We start from the raw sequence: 19,279 nt of genomic DNA, 5'->3' as shown, positions 1-19,279 counted from the left end.
AATATTATTATTAAAACCAAATAATATTGATAGATATATAATATGAAGAATCTGACGCAATTTGTTGATTATGAATAAGGTCACAAAATGTTGCGTCTATTACATAATATCATCATTGAATGATGTCAAAGTGAAAGAAAAATAGTTTCTAAAGGACTATCAAGTTCTAATAATCTTTTTTTTTTGTTTTTGTTTCTCTACTGAAGAAATTACTAAAGCTTCCATTTACAATAAACAAAAAATAAATGATTTCTATTTTTTAAAATTATTTCTCTTGAATAATAAAAAATGTCAAAAAAAAATTTAATTAATTCGGTAACAACAGCAGTTGATGAATCTCTAACAGGATTGTCTATGACATTTCCGCGTCTTGATTTGCACTTGAAGAAACGAGTTGTTTTAGAGCCGCTTGTAAGTAATTTTATTTAAAAAAAAAAAAAAAAAAATGCAATTAAAAATATTTATTTATATAAGATGGCACATTTATTTTTTATTAATTCAGTTTTTTTCTAGTGGGCGGAATTCAGTGACAAAGTGACAATAATTTGCGGTGGTGGCAGTGGTCACGAGCCTTTTGCAAGTGGTAAAATTCCACCTAAAATTTTGATATTTAAAATTTTTGAGATTGATAATTAAAATTTTTGTAATTTTTTTTTTAGGATTTGTCGGATCTGGAATGTTGAATGCTGCGATAGCTGGATCAATTTTTGCCTCACCTCCACCCAGTCATATTTTATATGCTTTGAAATGTGTATCAATAAATAATAAAGGTATGTTGAAAAAAATTTCTAATTTAAATTTGTATAATAATTTAATTAAAAAAAATATCGATATTTGAAACAAAAAAAAAATTTTTTTTAATTATTTTCAGCTGGTACTTTGGTTATTATACCAAATTATACAGGAGATTGTTTAAATTTTGCAATAGCCATTGAAAAAGCAAAAGTTGATGGGATAAAAGTAAAAAAAAAACTTTATTTATATGAAAAAATTAAAATTACACATATGGAAAATTTAAATGATAAAATCTACAGGTAAATGAAGTAATTGCAGCGGACGATTGTTCGATACCAGAAAATGAATTGGGACGTGCTGGAAAACGAGGACTTTGTGGTATTTTATTTATAATGAAAATTGCAGGCGCTCTCGCCCAAAGAAAATACAATCTCGAGGAAGTGACAAAATTTGCAAAATTAGTCTCACAAAATATAGCAACATATGGTGTTGGTCTGACAGCCTGTACATTACCAGGTTTCTTTTAATTTATCAATTTTCAAAAATTAGGAAAAATAATTTTTAAAATGATTTGAAATTATTTAAAATGTATTTTTTTAAAATTTAATTTTCAAAGGTAAAGGATTAATGTTTGAGATACCAAATGATGAAATAGAATTTGGCTTAGGGGTCCATGGAGAGGCGGGATATGAAAGAAAAAAATTACAAAATGTAAATGAAATTGTTTCACAAATTTTGAAGAAATTAATTGAGACACTATTAATTCGTTCTAACGATTCAATTGCAATAATTGTTAATAATTTCGGTGGATTAAGTCAATTAGAGACTGGAATTGTTGTCAAAGAAATAGTTACACAATGCCGTAAGTATAATTAATTTATTATAAATTAATCATATATAATTAAACTAATTAAATTTTTTAATACTATAGAATTATTTCGAATAAAACCCTTACGAGTTTATTCTGGAATATTAATGTCATCTTTAGACAGTGTTGGAATACATATATCAATACTTAAATTTCCCGAGAATGAGAAAGAGCAAATTATTAATTGTCTCGATGATTCAACTGATGCACCACAATGGCCAGGAAAATCATTCACAGTACCGTTTGAAAGTGAAAAATTTTCCATTAAAGAAGAAACGGTGATATTTCATAAATTGGGTAAAAAATTTAATGAACACGAGGAACGTTTGTTTAAGGAATGTTTATTGAAAGCTAGCCAAGCGATTATTGATAAAGAAAATTATATCAATGATCTTGATCGTGGTTGTGGCGATGGAGATTGTGGATCAACATTGAAACAACTTGCTGAGGGTGAAAAAAATTTCATTTAAAAATTAATTAATTTTTTAATTAATAATAAAAAATTAATTAATTAAAAATAATTAAAATTTCCAGCTATTGTGACATCTGTAGAAGATTTAAGTTTGTCACACGCTGCTTCGGTATTCATGGAACTTTCCTACATTGCTGAGGAAAAAATGGGTGGAACGTCTGGTGCATTATACAGTTTAATGTTCACATTGGCGGGAAAAGAACTTGCTAATTGCGATAATGAAAATTGGCCACAATTATGGCATAATGCCTGGAAAACGGCAATTAATGGTATTATGAAGTACAGCAAAGCCAGAATAGGCGATAAAACAATGGTTTTTAAAATATTTTTTTTTTAAAAAAATCTATAACAATTCAGAATGTTGACACGTAACAGTTACTGAAAATGATAATCCTGTAAATTGAAAAGAATTTTTTTCTTATTCTACAATTCTAAATATAGTAGAAAATAAATTTATGTTTCTTGAAATTAATTCAATTAACAGGATCAATTTTTTCGGTAACAATTGTTACGCGACGACTAATCTTTAAAAACAATTTCTATATCGAAATTTCTTTTAGCTTGACGCTATGGTACCCGGTTGTTCAGAATTTGAAACGAATTTATCTCTTTCCGTTATTGAGATTGGAAAGAAAATTGAGAAAGCAGTGAAAGACGGCTGTGAAGCTACAAAAAAGATGACGCCAAAGTAATTTATCTAAATCATAAAATAGATTAATTTAAAAAAAATGTTAATTAACAGAAAGAATTAATTTTTTCCTCCACAGAGCTGGTCGTGCCAGTTATGTGAAACAAGCGGAATTTTTGACACAAGTCGACGCCGGAGCTTATGCAGTGACCACATGGATAACTGCAATTGTAAATACAATTTTAAATTTTTAATAATTTATTATTATTATTATTATTTCTACACGACTATAATTGTATAATGCAAAAATTTATACAAAAAACAAAAAGAAATGCGAGTGTTTTTGTGTCATTCTCTTACAATGTAGAAATATTTGTGAAAAATTATTTTAAAAAACTTTTTAAAGTATTTATAATAAAGAAGTTGAAAAAAATGTTCTTTTTAGTTATTATTATTACAGAATTGGAAATACCTGTATTTTTTTTATTTAGATTACTTGCTTATTATCACATTTAGAAACAGACACACACACTTAATCTTCTTTTTTGCTCAAGTTTTCCAGTCTTTCAAGAATTGGCGGATGACTATGATGCCAATTGGAATACAATTTGTCAAACACTGGGAAGCCTAAATTATCAGTTTGTAATTTAATCAATGCCTTCTTTAAATTCTCCGTGTAACCCAAATTTTTGGCAAAATTGTCCGCTTGAAATTCAAATATTCGCGAACACACAGTTTGTCCAAAATCAATGAGCTAGAAAAAAAAAAATTAAATTCCAATAATAATTAAAAAAAAAAAAAAAAATTTCAGTAAAAGTAAATAAGAATACAATTTTACCTCATTGATTGGCAATAAAATGTAGGTCAATACGATAATGAGACCAATAAGAATTGGTTCCGATTCAGTAAAACCAAAAGCAATATACATTGGATGATAATGCAGAAGCATATTAAAAACATAGAAATTAATCAAAATCGATATCTGTAAGAAGTAAAAAAGAAATTTATTATTAAATTAATCATTTTGAAAGAAAAGAAAAAAATGCCTACCTGAGCCAAAAGAAGATTTTTCCAAACATGATTGTATTTCCAGTGACCAAGTTCGTGCGCTAAAACAGCAACAACTTCATCATTTTCACAGCCATGATTTTGATTATCTTCATCCTTATTTTTCTCATCATCACTAGGTTTATAGTATTCTTTAACAAGAGTATCAAAAAGGACAATTCTTTTATTCCTATGAAAACCATACATATAGGCATTACTGTGTGATGATCGTTTAGAGCCTTCAACAATAAATAATTTATAAAGTGGAAAATTCAATGATGAGGCAAGAGCTTCAATTTTATCTCTTAATTCTCCCTCAGGAAGTGGTGAATATTTATCAAACAGTGGCGCAATAAATTCTGGATAAATAAGCATCATTACCATTATCATAACCATTGTGAATGCCCATAAATACAAGACAAAATAATCGCCACCATTTTTAATAATCCATATTACTCCACTCATTATTAATAAGGAGAATATTTGCGTGACTATTATTTGTTTTATTTTATCTTTTATGAAAAAAATTGGTGTCTGAAACAATGATTAACTTATTAAAAAAAAATTCTAACATTTCTAAATTGAGTAACTAAAAAATATATATACAAATAATAATAAAACTCACCTGTTTGTTAAATCCATGTTTTTGTTCAATCCAAAATGTACTGTAAACATCTATTGGCAGTTCAACAAAGAATGAAATCATACTCGTTAAAAACATACATGTACAGCTGTTTAAAATATCATTTTTACTACCAAAACCAATTGATTCATTCACTCTTAAACTCCATTCCCAAGCGTGATAATACGCAAAGGAAAGTATTAAAATCTAAAACAAATATAAAAAGTAATTATCGAGAAATTTCTAGATATTTTATAATTTTATATATTATATATTTACCGTTTTATAAATGGTTGCGAATACAGCTTTAAAAATTCCAAGATTACTTTTATCTAGTGTATAAAGACGTGATTTACTATACAATTCTTGTGTCATTATACCATCTAATAAACTTGGTACTGTTTCTAAATTTTTCACTAATTTCCTCTGAAATAAAAGAAAAATTTTAATTAAACATTAAATAAAAATTTATATAATATTTTTTTTTAAATAAAAAATCTACAATCATTGTTGAAAATTTACCTGCCGGAAAGATAGATAAAGCTCCCATAACGATATTGTCCATATTACTATTAATATTTCAAATCGTAAATTTTCACCAACAAAATCTAAGAATGCTTTCATTTTTTATTTTATTTATTATTCACTTAAACAAATTTTTCTGTTAGGAAATGAAACAAGTTCTTTTTTATTTAAAATGCGGTGACACACGCATCACGACAATCTTCTTCTTCTTTTTGTTTAAATGGCCTCTTGTATATACAGGTAGCCAGTACTAAATTTTATTTCCAGTTAGATGTATGTAAATCCAGGTATGTGTATGTAAGTCAGATACAGCTATGTACATAGCCTTTAATAGATCCCACAGTGCAGTATGCTAGAGGGAGAGGGAGAGCGGGAAAATTTGAATAATTCAAAACCAAGTTCTCTCTACCCAAGTGAGACTAAGAAAGTTTAAGTGAAAATAATAAAATGCTTATGATAAATTTCTTTATTAATCTCTTCCTTCTTCCTTCAACCGTTCTCCTTCCTTCTTTTTCCTCTATTTATTATTTATTCCATTACAATCTTAAAATTAAGAATAATTAATACACTCAATAAGAAGAGCGTGTAAAGAGAAAAAAAAAAAAAAAAAAAAAAAAAAAAAAAAAAAAAAAAACAAAAAAACAAAAAAAAAAAAAAAAAAATATATAATTAACTTATAAATTAAACATTTAGTAATAAAATCTCAATTCATTCTGCTCAAATAACCACATCGCCACTAGCAAAAAATTTACCGATTTCTACAACTATATCAGCATTTGGATTAAAAATCAAATTGTCCAAATCAAAATTATCAGGATTAAAATCAGTTATCTTGGTATTTAGATATGAAAAGAAAGCCGGTCTACCCGTGGAAAGAATAGGACAGTAGCTAAGTAGGTGTTTGAGGTCTTTATATTCCGCACCACACTCACATCCTAAAGGAAGAGTCCACTGCATTCTTTCAAAGTGCTCTCCCGTACATATATGCGAGGTCCGCAACCTGGTCACAGTATTAATGTATCGGCGTGGAGCTTGGATTCCTTTAAACCAAGGTCTTTTGGTTTTGCAATTAACCCTTGTATAATATCTATTACTCGAGTACCGTATATCGGCGTATGGCCAATTTAAGGATTTCCATGACTCAAAATCTCGCTCTAACAGAGAAATAAAGTCACGCAGGGGGGTACCTGAGTAGTTCCCAAAAGGTAAGTACAATGATTTTTTAGCTACCAAATCTGCCATTTCATTCCCCTTGATCCCTATATGCGCCGGAATCCATAAAAATCGTACCCTTCCACCCAGGTTCTTCAACTCGAAAATCACTCTGAGAATCTTTACAATAAAAGGATGAGGATCCCTAATCCATATTCTTTGGTCAAGTTCTTGTAAAATTTTCCGTGAATCAGATATGATAAGTGTATTATCGTTTTTCATCTGTAAAGAGTGCCTCAATGCCGAATAGATTGCATATGCCTCACATGAATCTACCGACATCAATCCGCTCAAACGAACACCAAATTCCAAATTAATAGAAGGAGCAACAAAACTAGCGCCAGAAAGACCCTTAACTGGATTATGAGAAGCATCAGTAAAAAATTGAATAAATTCTGAAAAATCCCGCTGCATCAACTGATTAAAGGCTCTATCGGGTTGAGCATCATTCTTCAGTTCAAGACCAGAATGAACGTCAATGTCAAGGGAACTAGATAGCTCCTCCCAAGTCATATCAAAAGTTGAGGGTTTCCTGGATTTAAAAGCCTTCCTAGTAATACATGTCATATCTCGATATGTATCCAGCAATGAAAACTTCATCGAACCTGTGTCCCGTCTATATCTCTTATCTATTAGGCATTTCTCAGACAACAATTGCAACTTTGGAACGAGAGGGTTCAGAGACCAAGCAAGATTTCGGAGCATGTGCCGTTTGCCAATGATCGAGCGTCTCAAGGCCAGTGGTGACTCATTCACCTCAGATAACAAGATGCCGACAGGGGTTGATTTCATGCATCCTAAAATGGCACGCAACGCAGCCAGTTGTATTTTATCTAGAAGGTCCAAGTTAGATCGACTAGCATTTGCGAAGAGTTGACAACCCCACTCCAGGTGAGCCCTGATTAAACCCTTATAAATTAGGATCATTGAGGAAGGATTTGCTCCCCATGATATCTTTGACATAGCTCTCAGGATGTTGATGGCTCTAGAAGCTTTTTGAGCTATACTCCTTATATGCAGTGACCAAGTCAATCTGCGGTCCAAGTGAATCCCCAGATAGATCAAGTCATCCTGATTTTTAATTCTATTGTTCCCTATTTTTAAATATATATCATTAAGCTTATCTCGTGTTTTGGAAAAAATGGTTAATTGTGACTTGCCCGGAGCGATGTCAAGACCAATCTCTGCTAGCCAAGGTGTTAATACCCCTACAGTTTCCTCGATCAAGTCTATCGCATCCTTAACATCTTTCGACCTCACATATAGGAGAAGATCATCAGCAAACATTAGCCATTTGACTCTATAGGGAATGACAGAGGCTATTCCACTTAAAGCTAAGTTAAAAAGCAGGGGCGATAACACCCCTCCCTGTGGAACACCTACATGCGAAACCTTAAAATCACACGAATCTGCTGAAAAAAACAAGTTCTTCGACGAAACAATAAACGAGACGAAATTCACCAATCTGTCAGGAACTCGCAGTTTGACAAGGTGACTATAAATTGCACTGGGAAGGATGTTGCTAAATGCACCCTTGAGATCCAAGGCCAAGGCCACAGTATGGTGCCCCCCGACAAAGCCCTGCTGAATGTCCGTAGTAAAGGTGGAAACACAGTCGATCGTCGATCTCCCCTTGCGGAATCCAAACTGACCTATCGGAATACTGTTTTTCATTTCTAGGTAGTGTTCTAGTCGCTTTTGAATCATCCGCTCAAACAGTTTACTAACCGCAGATGTCAATGAAATCGGACGATAGCCCTTGCCCTCCGGTTTGGGAATGAAAACTACTCTCGTGTTTCTCCATGACGTTGGAAAGGATGACTTTAAGAAGAACTCATTAAAAAGAGACAAAAGCAAGTTGTGGGCATCCATTGGTAGTTGACGCAAGATTAAATTGGAAATAACATCTAGACCTGGAGCAGAATCCCTCTTACCACAACACATTGCTGATTTAAATTCCGCTCTCGAGAATGGACCATTAAGTAGGGAGTCATTATTAACTCCATGAATCAGGGGAAGATCTACAGGAAGAACATCTTCTTTCACCAAATCCCTTTGTAGTTTGCTAAAAATTTCAGAGTCGGGGTCATTGCAAATCCCTGTACGTAAGGGTTGCGTTGAAGACGAGAAAGCCCTAACCTTCTTCCAAATCTCTTTAGAACCCATCGCCGGACTAACCGAGTTACAGAAATCAACGAAAGAAGTCTTTTTCTTGTTTCTCAAAAACCACTTAACCTCGCTATCAACTTGATCAAATATAACTCGCATTTCCTGGGACTGAGACTTTAGGAAGTTCTTTCTGGCCTCTCTACGCCTTTCAAGAGCCTCCTCACAAGATTGGTCCCACCAGAGTGGTTTGGCTTTTCTTAGACCAGGAAGTCCTGAGGGGTAATAGGCTCCCGCAATAACCAACTGATCTTTTATGTCAGTCAACAACTGATCGTAGATCACCTCCGGGGAATCCTCAACCTCAAGACGTTGTGACAGAATCTTAACACAGGAATTAATTCCAGAGGAAAATCTCGCCCAATCAACTTTATTAGTGTTCAGTCTATTGACTGAGGCCTTTTGATATTTAGCGGAGACATCCGTACAAGCCACAACCAGGAAGTGATCCGAACTAAAGGTGTCAGAGGTAACATCAGCCGACGTAAGTCTACACAGGTCAGCAGAGACAAATATTAGGTCAATGTTCCCCCCAACCTTACCCCTACCACTAACATATGTAGGATCGCAATCGTTCAGCGGGACCAGGTTTGCCTCTTCCACAGCCTCGCTCAGTTGGATTCCCCTCAAATTGCAATTAATTGCCCCCCACATCCATGCGTGGGCATTAAAGTCACCGCATAGAATATAGGGATTTTCTTTAGTACCACAGCTAGTCAGCTGTTTCCAAATTCGAGAGGGAATCTTAACGTTAGGAGGGGCGTAGACCGAGAAAAACTGGATTTTCCCTATGTCAGAAGCAATGGTTACCCCTACACAATCAATGTATTCTAATATTGAGTGTTTGACTTTAATAGGCGCAACCATAAACCTGCTACGGACCAAGATCAACACCCCACCCCCATGTCGCTGATCAAGCCGATCGCAGCGATAGGTGGAATAGCCAGGGATTTGCCAAACTTTAGTTCCAGCAGTGAGCCAAGTTTCCGCAATGGCCAAGACATCCAGCCCATAAATATGTAACATCGACTCTATTTCAGCACGTTTATTTAGCACACTGTGAGCGTTCCAAATTCCATATTTAATAGTTTGATTGGTTGAAGACATCATTACGAACAACAATCCAATTACAGATTACTGTTATAAGTTATATTACCAGTAGAACAACGGGCAAACTATTTTCTCACTTCTATCCAATCCAAATATCAATTACCTCCTCAAAGTTTAACCAACAAAACTCCTCAAATAACTCCCGAGTATCCAAATACCTAAATAGCCATAGCAAAAAACAAGTAGTATATAAAATCAAAACAAAACAAAAAAAACCTCAAACAATTTGTAGAAAACTATTCCTTATCTCCCCTTTTTGAGGATTATTTAATGTGGATTAATTACCAACAAAATTAATTATCCTTAGTATAACCAATTGAATATATAGTAGTTTAATAATCCTTCAAGGAAGATAATACGATTAATTTTGCCAAATCCTCCTAAACATCTATCAAATTTAGTAGGAGGTGTTTTACAACCCGTAACCATTTATAGTACACAAAACAATAACACTCCAATTATTTTAATCGATTTTATATTTGAGCAGTCAGACTCAAATTATGAAACACAGTGAGAATTAAAATATAGAAATATTAAAACAGGGCCATCCCTTACCCCTCATTATTCCTTTTCTCTTTTTTTTTTTTTTTTTTTTCCCCCCTTCCCTTCCCTTTTTTCTTCTTTCTTTCTTTTCCCTTAGCCAACCTCTAAGCCCAATCAATACCAATAACTATAACGACTTAAAACTAACAAAAATAGAACTATTAAATCTCTTAGTAAATAAAAAAATTGAACTCTTCTAAGTGTTCATTTTGTAGAGAGATTCTCATTTATTGAGTTAATCAAGTTTGAGCGAGACTGATTGATATTTATAAGTGTGTTTACAGCCGATATTTTTTCAGACAGTTGATGCTGATTCAGCGCATTCGAAATTTCCAAAACCGGATCAGGAATGGGATTATTTACCTTATCTTGAAGGTCAATAGGTGTGGAAGACCTAGTTGGTTGGGTTGATGTCATACCCTGACGAATCACCGGCAAAGGCAGAGGTGTTTCACCCCTAGTTTCAATGTTATTTAATAAATCAGGATTTTCCGCATAAAACAGAAGTTTAGCCTCCTCTCTATTACAATTATGGATATAACGATATTTTAAAATGCCAAATTCAAATTTAAATACAGGGCACTCCGATGAAGAGGCCACATGGGAACCCTTGCAATTTTTACATTTTGGTTGCAAGTGACCATTCGGACAAAGGTCTGTCAAATGCCTTCCAGAACAAAATTCACACGTCGGGTAAGTCGAACGACATTGATTAGCCACATGGCAGTAACGCTGACAACGGAAGCATCTCCGAGGTCTCTGTAAGGAAGGAGTTATTGGGATAACAAAATCACCTAGTACAATGTTACGTGGAACGATAGGTGAATTGAAAGTAAATTCTATCTTTTCTAGAATTGTGTTCCTATCATCAATAATACGACGAATACTAGCTATATTATCCAAGTCTCCTTCACGACATACCCTGACTATATCCCTGACTGATCTGTTAGTGGGGAACCATCTTGTGAATCCCTTTTTTCTCAAAAAGGAATCTGGGATGAAGAGAACATATCCCGCCAATATTAGTTCTTTGGCACCAACTAAGGTGTTAGCATCTTGCCATTTTGCGCAATCAATTTTTATTTGATTTTTCCCATTACGTGTTATTTGTTTTCCCCCCTCAATAATAGGCGATATTAGATCAATTACACATATCGGGTCCAGTTTTCCAATATTTTTGCCTCTAATGGTGCTCTCCATTAAAACAATAAATGGGGGAGGGCTAGAAGCGGAATAGAGTGGAGGAAGAATACTATTATTCCATTCAAGATCGTGTTGATCCCAAATTACATCCTCAAACTGAGATTGATTGCTTGCATTTTCGGGACCAATATCCGCGGAATGTGGTTGTCGATCGGCCCGTATTTCTCGATAAGAATTTTTTTCAGGAATTAGGAGTTTTTTTGTAATATGACCAAATGAACCATCTGAAGAGCCCGTTGCCACTGATTCATTGTTATTCCTAACGGATATGTTCCTTTTCTTAGGATTAATTGAGGGTCTAATTGGGGAAGGAAGGAAAGAATTAGTGTCATTCTCCGCTGATTGAATATTATTCCCCGTCAAAAGATCTATATCCGCATCCATAACGCAACTCATGACCGCAGGATTAGGGATTTCATTTACACTGTGACCAGGTCGTTCCAAACCTCCAGACGGCACACCCTCCTCAGCAGACTCTTCCCTCAAGGACTCCATCTCATTCGTATTAAACCGGATCAAGCTGAAAAAAAATTCAAGTAAGTAAAGCAACCACAATAGAGAGAAACAATTTAGCCCTATTTTCACATCCAGTACCAAGACATCTATAATCAATCAGTAATCTAACTAATTAAGCAAAGAAAGAGAGAATTTTTTTTTTTTTTTTTTTTTTTTTTTTCTTTTTCCCCTTTCCCTTTCTTTTTTTTTTTTTTTTTTTTTTTTTTTTCTTTTTTTTCTTTTATTTTTTTTTTTTTTTAAGCAAATCTTAATTTGCTAATAATCCCCAAGATTTAAAAACGCACAATGTCTCAGTGATTAATAATTACAGGAGACTGACTGCTCAAATCCCCTATTTACCCAGCATAAGGAAAAAAAAGGAGGAAAAGCATTTCCAAACTTAACACGCTTATTTATTAACAAAATCAACTCTTATCTTTTTTTTTTCTTTTTTTCTTTTTCTTCTTTCCCTCTTTAACCTCCTTTTCCTCTCCTTATTCCTTTTTCTTTTTTAAACAAAATCAGCAAGAAAAATTAAAAAAAAAATAATAATGTACTCACTCAGGCAAGTTGAGGATTATGGTTTAAACCATTAATTTTTAAGCAGGGATAAAGCCAAGCAAATGAAGAATTTATTAGGAGAGAATAAATTGAAGGAAAGCATAAACTAAATTAGCACAAATCCAAAAAGCAGCAAACTCCAAAATATAAATCAGCAAGGCCGAATATTTATTTTCGAAATTAATACCTGTATTCCGATGGTATTAAAGAATGTGGCAAATTTTCCTCAAATTATCAACCATTGATTTTAGGTTATGAGACCATCACGCTTCCTTAATTGATTTTTCCGCTATTCCTTCTGCACGCTTTAAAAATCATTTTTCCATTCAGAAAGAAATCAGTAATAATTTATATAAAATCCATTTATCATAAGGTGTGGTTATTTATATTTAAGATGCACTCGGATTCATATATTGCTGTTAGACATGTGACCAAGAAGATAGTAGTATCTAACCACAATTAATATTATAATTCTCAATACAAATTCTTGCAATTATTTCACTCCTGGCTTAATACCAGGTTTAAATCAGTTTCAAACAAATACACACTTTTCATTAATAAACACAATTAGCCAAATTAAAACAAATTAAACTAAACTAAACTACGGACATACGGACATCCAACTACGACCATGTCCCAAATTGGAGTCCCGCATCACGACAATGTAAATAGTGGACGTAGTCAACATAACCAATATATACTTATTGTCCAAATCATCTGAAAAATTTTAAGGGTACATTTACAAAACACAAAGAATGAACAAATTTGATTGGTTTTCCAAAATAAGAATAGAAAAAAAGAACCAATCAAATTTTTTGATTTTATTATCTTTATCTGAATGAAAACAAATAGTATTGTTAAAGTTTTAAAAAATAGAGGAAAAAAAAAATTCACGCACTATTTGAATGTAAATATTATATATTTTATTGTTCTTAAATATTAAATTCTAAATCTCAAGTAAAAAAAGAAAGGTAAATAGGTAATTAATTCAAAATAATCTAGATAAAAGATAAAAATTTTGAAACTTACGTCATTGATGACCAATCAGTTCACTGTAAATAAGCGCAAGCGCAGTTTTTCATTAACAAAGTAGCAGACGACAATTGTTTTAATTTATTATCTAATTTTATTCTTAATTATTAAAGTACTTAGGAAATGAATGTGTATATTTTGGATGATATGAAAAAATTTGAGAAGAAAATAGTTGACGATTGTCGTAAAAATTTTTAGTTAAAAATGTGAGGAGAAATCTCATAAGTAAAAGTAGTTTTTTTTTTTTGGGCCAAAATAGACCATTTATTAGCAACTGACCTTACTATTTTTTTTATAATTTTGCTATCAATTATTTATCCTTTTTTTTATATATATATATTCTATCATCCACATTTTTAGTTATTCTCTAACTTTGCTTATTTCCAAATTTCGTTTGTTGCCACTGTTCAAAGACAAAGAGCTTTTTCCAGAAACAATCTAAATTTTTATGTATTTTTTCCACAATGTTTTGGAACTTGATAGAAAAAGGTAGTTTTTAAAAATTAAATATTCAGTTTTTTAAATAGAGCCTTAGTTTACAGTAAAAAAAAGTAATTGTTATTTTTTTATTGCATGCTTTATTATTTTCAAGACCTGGAAGATAATTAATTTACTTCTTTACCAAAAGGAAAAGAACAGAAGAAATAATTATTGTAAATAATTTTAATCGCTAAAAAAAAAATTATGCAATGATCTTTAGCATGCATTCTTTATCTATACTTGCAATTGAATATAAGAAACTATAGAATAAATTTTCATTTTTGTAATATTTGTTGAATTGCATTGAATATTATATAATTATTATATAATATTATAAACTTATTATTTGATAATTATTGACAGATAAATTTCAATATGAAGATTTTGAATAGTCACAATTAAATTAGAAAAAAATTATCAAAAGAAACAAAAGTCATGCTCTTGACTTTTTTTTATATGGTTGCAACATGGATTCAATCGTGGAGACTTTCGTCTCTAAAAACACGATTAAGTATTGCCCTCAAGGAGGAATCAACGAGACCTTCAGTTGTATTTTATACAGCAGCTTCTGTTCGATCAAAAGAAGGTTTAAATTTTTTGTATAAAATTATAATTACAATAATAGTTGAATATGTAAATTTATTTTTGAATTTTTTTAGAATTAAATGGAAGCAAAAATAAAACACACACAGGAAATGGAGCTAATGAAGATCACTTGAGTTCATCATTTTGTAGCAATAAAGATGCTGCAAAACTTGGAGATCTTCTTTGGTATCAAGGTGATAGAAGATTGTGTACGATTTATCCACAGGTATTATTAAAATTTTATTTGAAAATTAATCAAAAATTAAATTATTATAAATTTTTTGTTTCTTCGCAGCAAATGATAAATGTAAACAATTGGTTACTTTATCCACCGGGAAAAACAATGTTTCCTCTTCTCGCTAATAATTTTGGTCAAACGTCACTTCTTCAAGATATGAAAATTCATGTTCTTGTCGAAGCTGATATGGAAATTTATAATCCACTTGGTTCTTCAAAAGCTACGAAGGTATAAAAAAATGAAACGTAAATTTAATTGCATAAATAATTTTTTTTTTGTTATTTTTATCTATTTAGCTTGAAGATTACGGAACGATTGTCACGTGGACTTCGGATAAAACATTTGGCGTTATTTTAGAAACTGATTTAGATCATATTACAAAATTTTCAATTGCTTTAATGCACGGACAATGTTTTATTAATAATGGACTTCTCGTTTCTCGTGTTCAATGTAAGTTTTTCTATTTTTTTTTTAATATTATTAAAAAAGAAATTCAATTTAAAAACAAATTTTCAGCTGTTTCAGTTTCGGGAAGTCCATGTTTTTCAAATTGCGAACACTACAATTTTCTCGATTATAAAAGTAAGGGAATAAAAATACTTTTTTTAAAAATTTCATTTTGGTGTATAATAATTTTTTTTTGTGTTTCTTAAAGAAATGATAGGTAAGGCACAGTGGGATGCTTATATAAAAAAATTGCGAGCATTTAGTGATACTGCTAAATTAGTTTCGCAACAAGGTTTAGCTTATGAAGTAAAAGATGCTCCGGGTGCGATTATTACACCGGGAACTCATCCAATAAGCTTGCAATTGCCACTACAAATAACAATTTACGAAGATGTTAAAAGTAATTATTATTTTTTAATTAATTAATTAAAAATTTATTTTTCATTTAATTTAAAATTTCACAGTGGACAATGCTAGTGAGTGTTCTGGTCCAGCAACGCCTCCTCCGACTCCAGCGTCAATGAGCGGATTAAATGGAACAACATCAAGATTGTCTCAAGCTTTAACGAATTCCGTCGAATTAACTCCTTCGGCTTCCTTAGATTTTTCCGCGATATCATATTCCAATACTAGTCTAGCTAGATCTCAAGACTTTGATCTCAAAGAGAGTCCAGTGAGAAAATTTAAAGGTCCTTGCGATGTGGACGATCAAAAATCCTACAAATCATTAAATGTCAGCAACGAAACACTTGACACTTCATCGAGAATAGGATCGTCAAGAAATATTCCATCTATTGCTAGGTAATTCATTACAAAAATATAAATTCTTTTTTAATTACTTTTTAAAAATTCTTTGAAAATTTCATTTTTCTTGTGAAATACATTTTTTTTTAAATTAAAAACAAATTTTTTCAGCACTCCAGCAAGAAAGACTGAAAACGGAGGACAAGCAAAACCTCCAAGTGTTTTAATATACGGCGATAGTTCATTAGCGGTTGACAGCATTAAAAGTGTACTGGAAACAACTCTCAAAGAAGACAAGTAAATTTTATCTAAAAACTAAATAAAAATAAAATTTAATTACTATAAAAGAATTTTGTTTTTCTAGATATTCGATCTACTGTTTGTCATTGGATGAAATTCGTAAAGAAATTTGGATGGATCAAGCATTTTTATTGGTTGTTTATGGAAATATTGGAAATGAAATTTCTACACAACTCGTTGAATATATGGCGCGTGGTGGGAAAATTTTAGCTCTTTGCTCCGATTTATTACACATTTTATTGCCCACATTTAAAACTGCCGAAGTTCGTGAAAATGAATTGGTTCGATTTTCATATGGAAAATGGAAGAATGTTCGCATGATGCATCATATTTTTTGTTATCAACCATCACCGGTGAAAACCAAATTTTCCGAGGAGTTCAAGTATATTTATTCACTCTTTTTTTTTAGTTGATAAATATTTTTATTTTCTAACAAATATATAATATTTTTTTTGTTTTTAGATCAATGACTTCGCAAACGCCATTCACAGTGAAAGTACCAGACAAATGTGGACATTTACATTCATTGATAGTAAAAGTATTAGGCGCTGAGGAAACTTGGCATACACCAAGTATTTTGTTGGCCGATTTTTCGGAAAGTCAAGGCAAAGCGATATTTTCACAAATTCACTTAGAAATTGATCCATTGCAATATGAATTTGAAGAGAGTAAATTTAAAGCACTCAAAGAAAGTAATACATCAAGATTGGAAATAATACGAGATCTTCTTAGTTCACATCTTGATATGAAAGTCACGTCTCAAATTCGTCCACCTGTTGTTTATACACCGGGGTTTTTTCTCGGGAGACATGAGGTAATTTTCATTTTTCTCCACATCAAAGAAATAACGCATGAATTTGACATTAAATTTGAAAATTCATATAGTATTCTGTATATTTTTTAGTCGTATACTTGAAACAAAAGCATTTTTTATTATAGATAACTAATTTTTTGTAGTCAATTTGTAATATACATTTTTTATGATTTCCCTTAAAAATTCCTGCTATTTTCCCTCTGTAATTATTTTGAGCACTTTCTATTAGTCACATCATTAATTTCATCTCTTGCACAAAGAAAGTATAATATTATTAATTTATTGATGATTTTACAAAGTTTAAAACTTGTCCGCAGATGATAGACTGGGAATCGAATTTCACATAGTTATTATATTATTGTCCTCTGCTTGTCTTAAATGTTCTTGTATAAAGAAATCCACGTAGTAAAATTAACTGTGATAAGCATGTGTTTTGAAAAAATAAAAAAAAAATTAGATTATTGTAACTTGCATTGTGTCCATATTGTGCAGCTAAAATTAGAAATGCTGAAGATGTTGAAAGATAAGATGCAACCGAACGATGTTCTAAAAACGGAGAAAATGGAAGTTCAATTTTGCGGAACGAATACAAAATCAAGATCAGCATCTTCCACTTTTCTACCAGTCATGATTCATCGATGTCCTGAACATTTTTCTACTGTAGAATATTTCGAGGTATTTAGATTTTTTTTTTTGTCTTATTTTGTTTAAATGAAATTTTTTAAAATTAATTAATAATTTTTTTCTCATAGAATCTAAATGCAGAAGAAGTGGGTCGTTTAGTAATTTACTCGGATATTATGTCGTCTTCTATGGACGTTGTGGCGAATTGTCGATTACATCATGGCTTAGTTGTAATTCCTTGTCGACAAACTAGGGGCCAAGGTATTTCACTTGTTTGATGAGTAATATTTGAAAAAAAAAAAAATGATAATTAACCTTCAAGTAAATTATTGATTTCTTTTTTTGTAAACAGGTCGCGGTAAAAATACTTGGCTCAGTCCAAAAGGCTGTGCAATGTTTACTCTACAGCTTCATATTCCATTGGATTCACCATTGGGAAAACAAATTTCCTTATTACAACATTTAATTGCTGTCGCTGTGGTTTCAACTGTTAAATCAATACCCGGTTATGAGGTGTGTAATTAAAATCAAAATATTCATAAAATAAAATTTTTATTATTTATCATTTTCGATTATTATTTCAAAAAAAAAAAATTTATTTATTTTATAATTACTTTTGGTGAATTTAATTTTGTGATATTTACGATTTGTCCTTAATTCAGGCATATTTTTTTTAGGATATAGATCTAAGAGTCAAGTGGCCTAACGATGTGTATGCAAGTAATGAATCTAAAATAGGAGGACTTATAGTAACAACTTTAATTGAACAAACCTTGGCAATTTGTAACATTGGTTTGTTATAGAAACAATTCTTGATTTATCTCAAAAAATTTTTAATTTCAAAATAAAATTCGCATCCTTTTTTTTTAGGTACCGGAATTAATTTGTCCAACAATTCACCCACAATGTGTATAAACGAATTAATTACACGCCATAATACAAAGCATGGAACTAATTTGAAAAAATTGTCATACGAACAATTTTTGGCTCTTGTATTCACTGAAATTGAACGAATTCTCAATATTGTACAAAAAGACAATATTGAGTATTTCTATAAAATTTACTATAAATATTGGCTTCACGCGTGAGTAATAAATTTTCAATATAAATATTAAAATAATAAATAACAAAAAAAAAAAAAATTAATTACAATTAATAGTTGATTTTAATTGAAAAAAAAAAAATTATAACAAATTTTTTAATTTATTAGCGATGCAGAAATAATAATTGTTTCACTAAATGGAACTTTTGAAGAAGTCAAGGTAATTGGAATCGACACTTATGGTTTTTTGGAAGTACAAGGAAAAAATGGTAAAACATTTAGTGTCCATCCAGATGGAAATAGTTTTGATATTATGAAAGGATTAATAACTCCGAAAACATAAAATCATTTTTAAATATTATGAAGGTAGAAATTTAAAAAAAAAAAAGACGGATAATAGAAGCATAATTCATTACGCCGGAAAAGCTTAAAAATCAAAGATTTCACATAACATTTATTCATTTTAATTTCAACGATTTGGTATAATTTCAAAAATTGATAGAAAAAAAAATCAATAAATAATTGAGGAGGGAAATTCATTTCTTTTCGTAAAATTAAAATATATTTGTTTTTATTAACGTCAATTACCAAAAGTTGCCGAAATAAAATATAATAACTTAATTTTTAATTATATAGCAGTTTAAAAAAGAAAAAATTTAATCGAGAGAAACTTTCTGATCTCTATATTTACAATAAAACTTCTTTTTTTAGAAGAAGAATCTCATGTGAAAAATTCTCTTTCATCTAAAAATGAAAAAAAAACGAACTAAAGCCATTTTTTCAAAT

At 31.1% G+C, this 19,279-nt stretch overlaps 3 protein-coding genes across 8 annotated transcripts; 2 read left to right on the top strand and 1 right to left on the bottom strand.

Annotated features, from left to right (window-relative positions):
- The first annotated feature begins 124 nt into the window (after window positions 1-124).
- Window positions 125-2,991, top strand: LOC127289884 (triokinase/FMN cyclase-like). Of its 2 annotated transcripts, XM_051318123.1 has the most exons (10): window positions 128-411; window positions 514-583; window positions 660-770; window positions 872-960; window positions 1,035-1,251; window positions 1,352-1,597; window positions 1,667-2,053; window positions 2,138-2,388; window positions 2,636-2,763; window positions 2,843-2,991. In XM_051318123.1, the coding sequence occupies exons 1-10, from the start codon at window positions 289-291 to the stop codon at window positions 2,955-2,957; spliced, it is 1,737 nt and encodes a 578-aa protein (XP_051174080.1). In that variant the 5' UTR covers window positions 128-288; the 3' UTR covers window positions 2,958-2,991. The 2 variants fall into 2 exon arrangements, with proteins under 2 accessions (XP_051174082.1, XP_051174080.1); XM_051318125.1 differs by lacking the exon at window positions 2,843-2,991 and having other exon boundaries at window positions 125-411; window positions 2,138-2,344.
- Window positions 2,944-12,886, bottom strand: LOC127289885 (CAAX prenyl protease 1 homolog). 4 transcript variants are annotated; one of them, XM_051318129.1, is made up of 7 exons: window positions 12,847-12,886; window positions 4,895-5,084; window positions 4,652-4,798; window positions 4,376-4,579; window positions 3,754-4,284; window positions 3,542-3,685; window positions 2,944-3,457 (listed from the first exon to the last, which is right to left on the bottom strand). In XM_051318129.1, exons 2-7 carry the CDS (start codon window positions 4,994-4,996, stop codon window positions 3,236-3,238), a joined length of 1,350 nt encoding a protein of 449 aa, XP_051174086.1. In that variant the 5' UTR covers window positions 4,997-5,084; window positions 12,847-12,886; the 3' UTR covers window positions 2,944-3,235. The 4 variants fall into 4 exon arrangements, with proteins under 4 accessions (XP_051174086.1, XP_051174084.1, XP_051174085.1 ...); XM_051318127.1 differs by lacking the exon at window positions 12,847-12,886 and adding an exon at window positions 12,375-12,830 and having other exon boundaries at window positions 4,895-5,249; XM_051318128.1 differs by lacking the exon at window positions 12,847-12,886 and adding an exon at window positions 12,375-12,830 and having other exon boundaries at window positions 4,895-5,147.
- Window positions 12,887-13,258: 372 nt separating this feature from the next.
- LOC127289881 (biotin--protein ligase) lies at window positions 13,259-18,988 on the top strand. Of its 2 annotated transcripts, none has more exons than XM_051318118.1 (17): window positions 13,259-13,425; window positions 14,063-14,285; window positions 14,359-14,510; window positions 14,580-14,750; window positions 14,819-14,972; window positions 15,039-15,104; window positions 15,178-15,369; window positions 15,434-15,770; window positions 15,885-16,010; window positions 16,078-16,395; window positions 16,476-16,827; window positions 17,320-17,502; window positions 17,580-17,712; window positions 17,804-17,964; window positions 18,129-18,243; window positions 18,322-18,535; window positions 18,662-18,988. In XM_051318118.1, exons 2-17 carry the CDS (start codon window positions 14,135-14,137, stop codon window positions 18,834-18,836), a joined length of 3,000 nt encoding a protein of 999 aa, XP_051174075.1. In that variant the 5' UTR covers window positions 13,259-13,425; window positions 14,063-14,134; the 3' UTR covers window positions 18,837-18,988. The 2 variants fall into 2 exon arrangements, with proteins under 2 accessions (XP_051174075.1, XP_051174076.1); XM_051318119.1 differs by lacking the exon at window positions 13,259-13,425 and adding an exon at window positions 13,482-13,708.
- The last annotated feature ends 291 nt before the right edge of the window (window positions 18,989-19,279 follow it).

Source organism: Leptopilina boulardi, unplaced genomic scaffold (genome assembly GCF_019393585.1).
Source record: "Leptopilina boulardi isolate dan_hultmark-lab unplaced genomic scaffold, ZJU_Lbou_2.1 LbouV2_51, whole genome shotgun sequence".
NCBI classification, from domain to species: domain Eukaryota; kingdom Metazoa; phylum Arthropoda; class Insecta; order Hymenoptera; family Figitidae; genus Leptopilina; species Leptopilina boulardi.
Note: the sequence above shows the minus strand (reverse complement) of the source record. Positions and strands in the feature narration are given on the sequence as shown.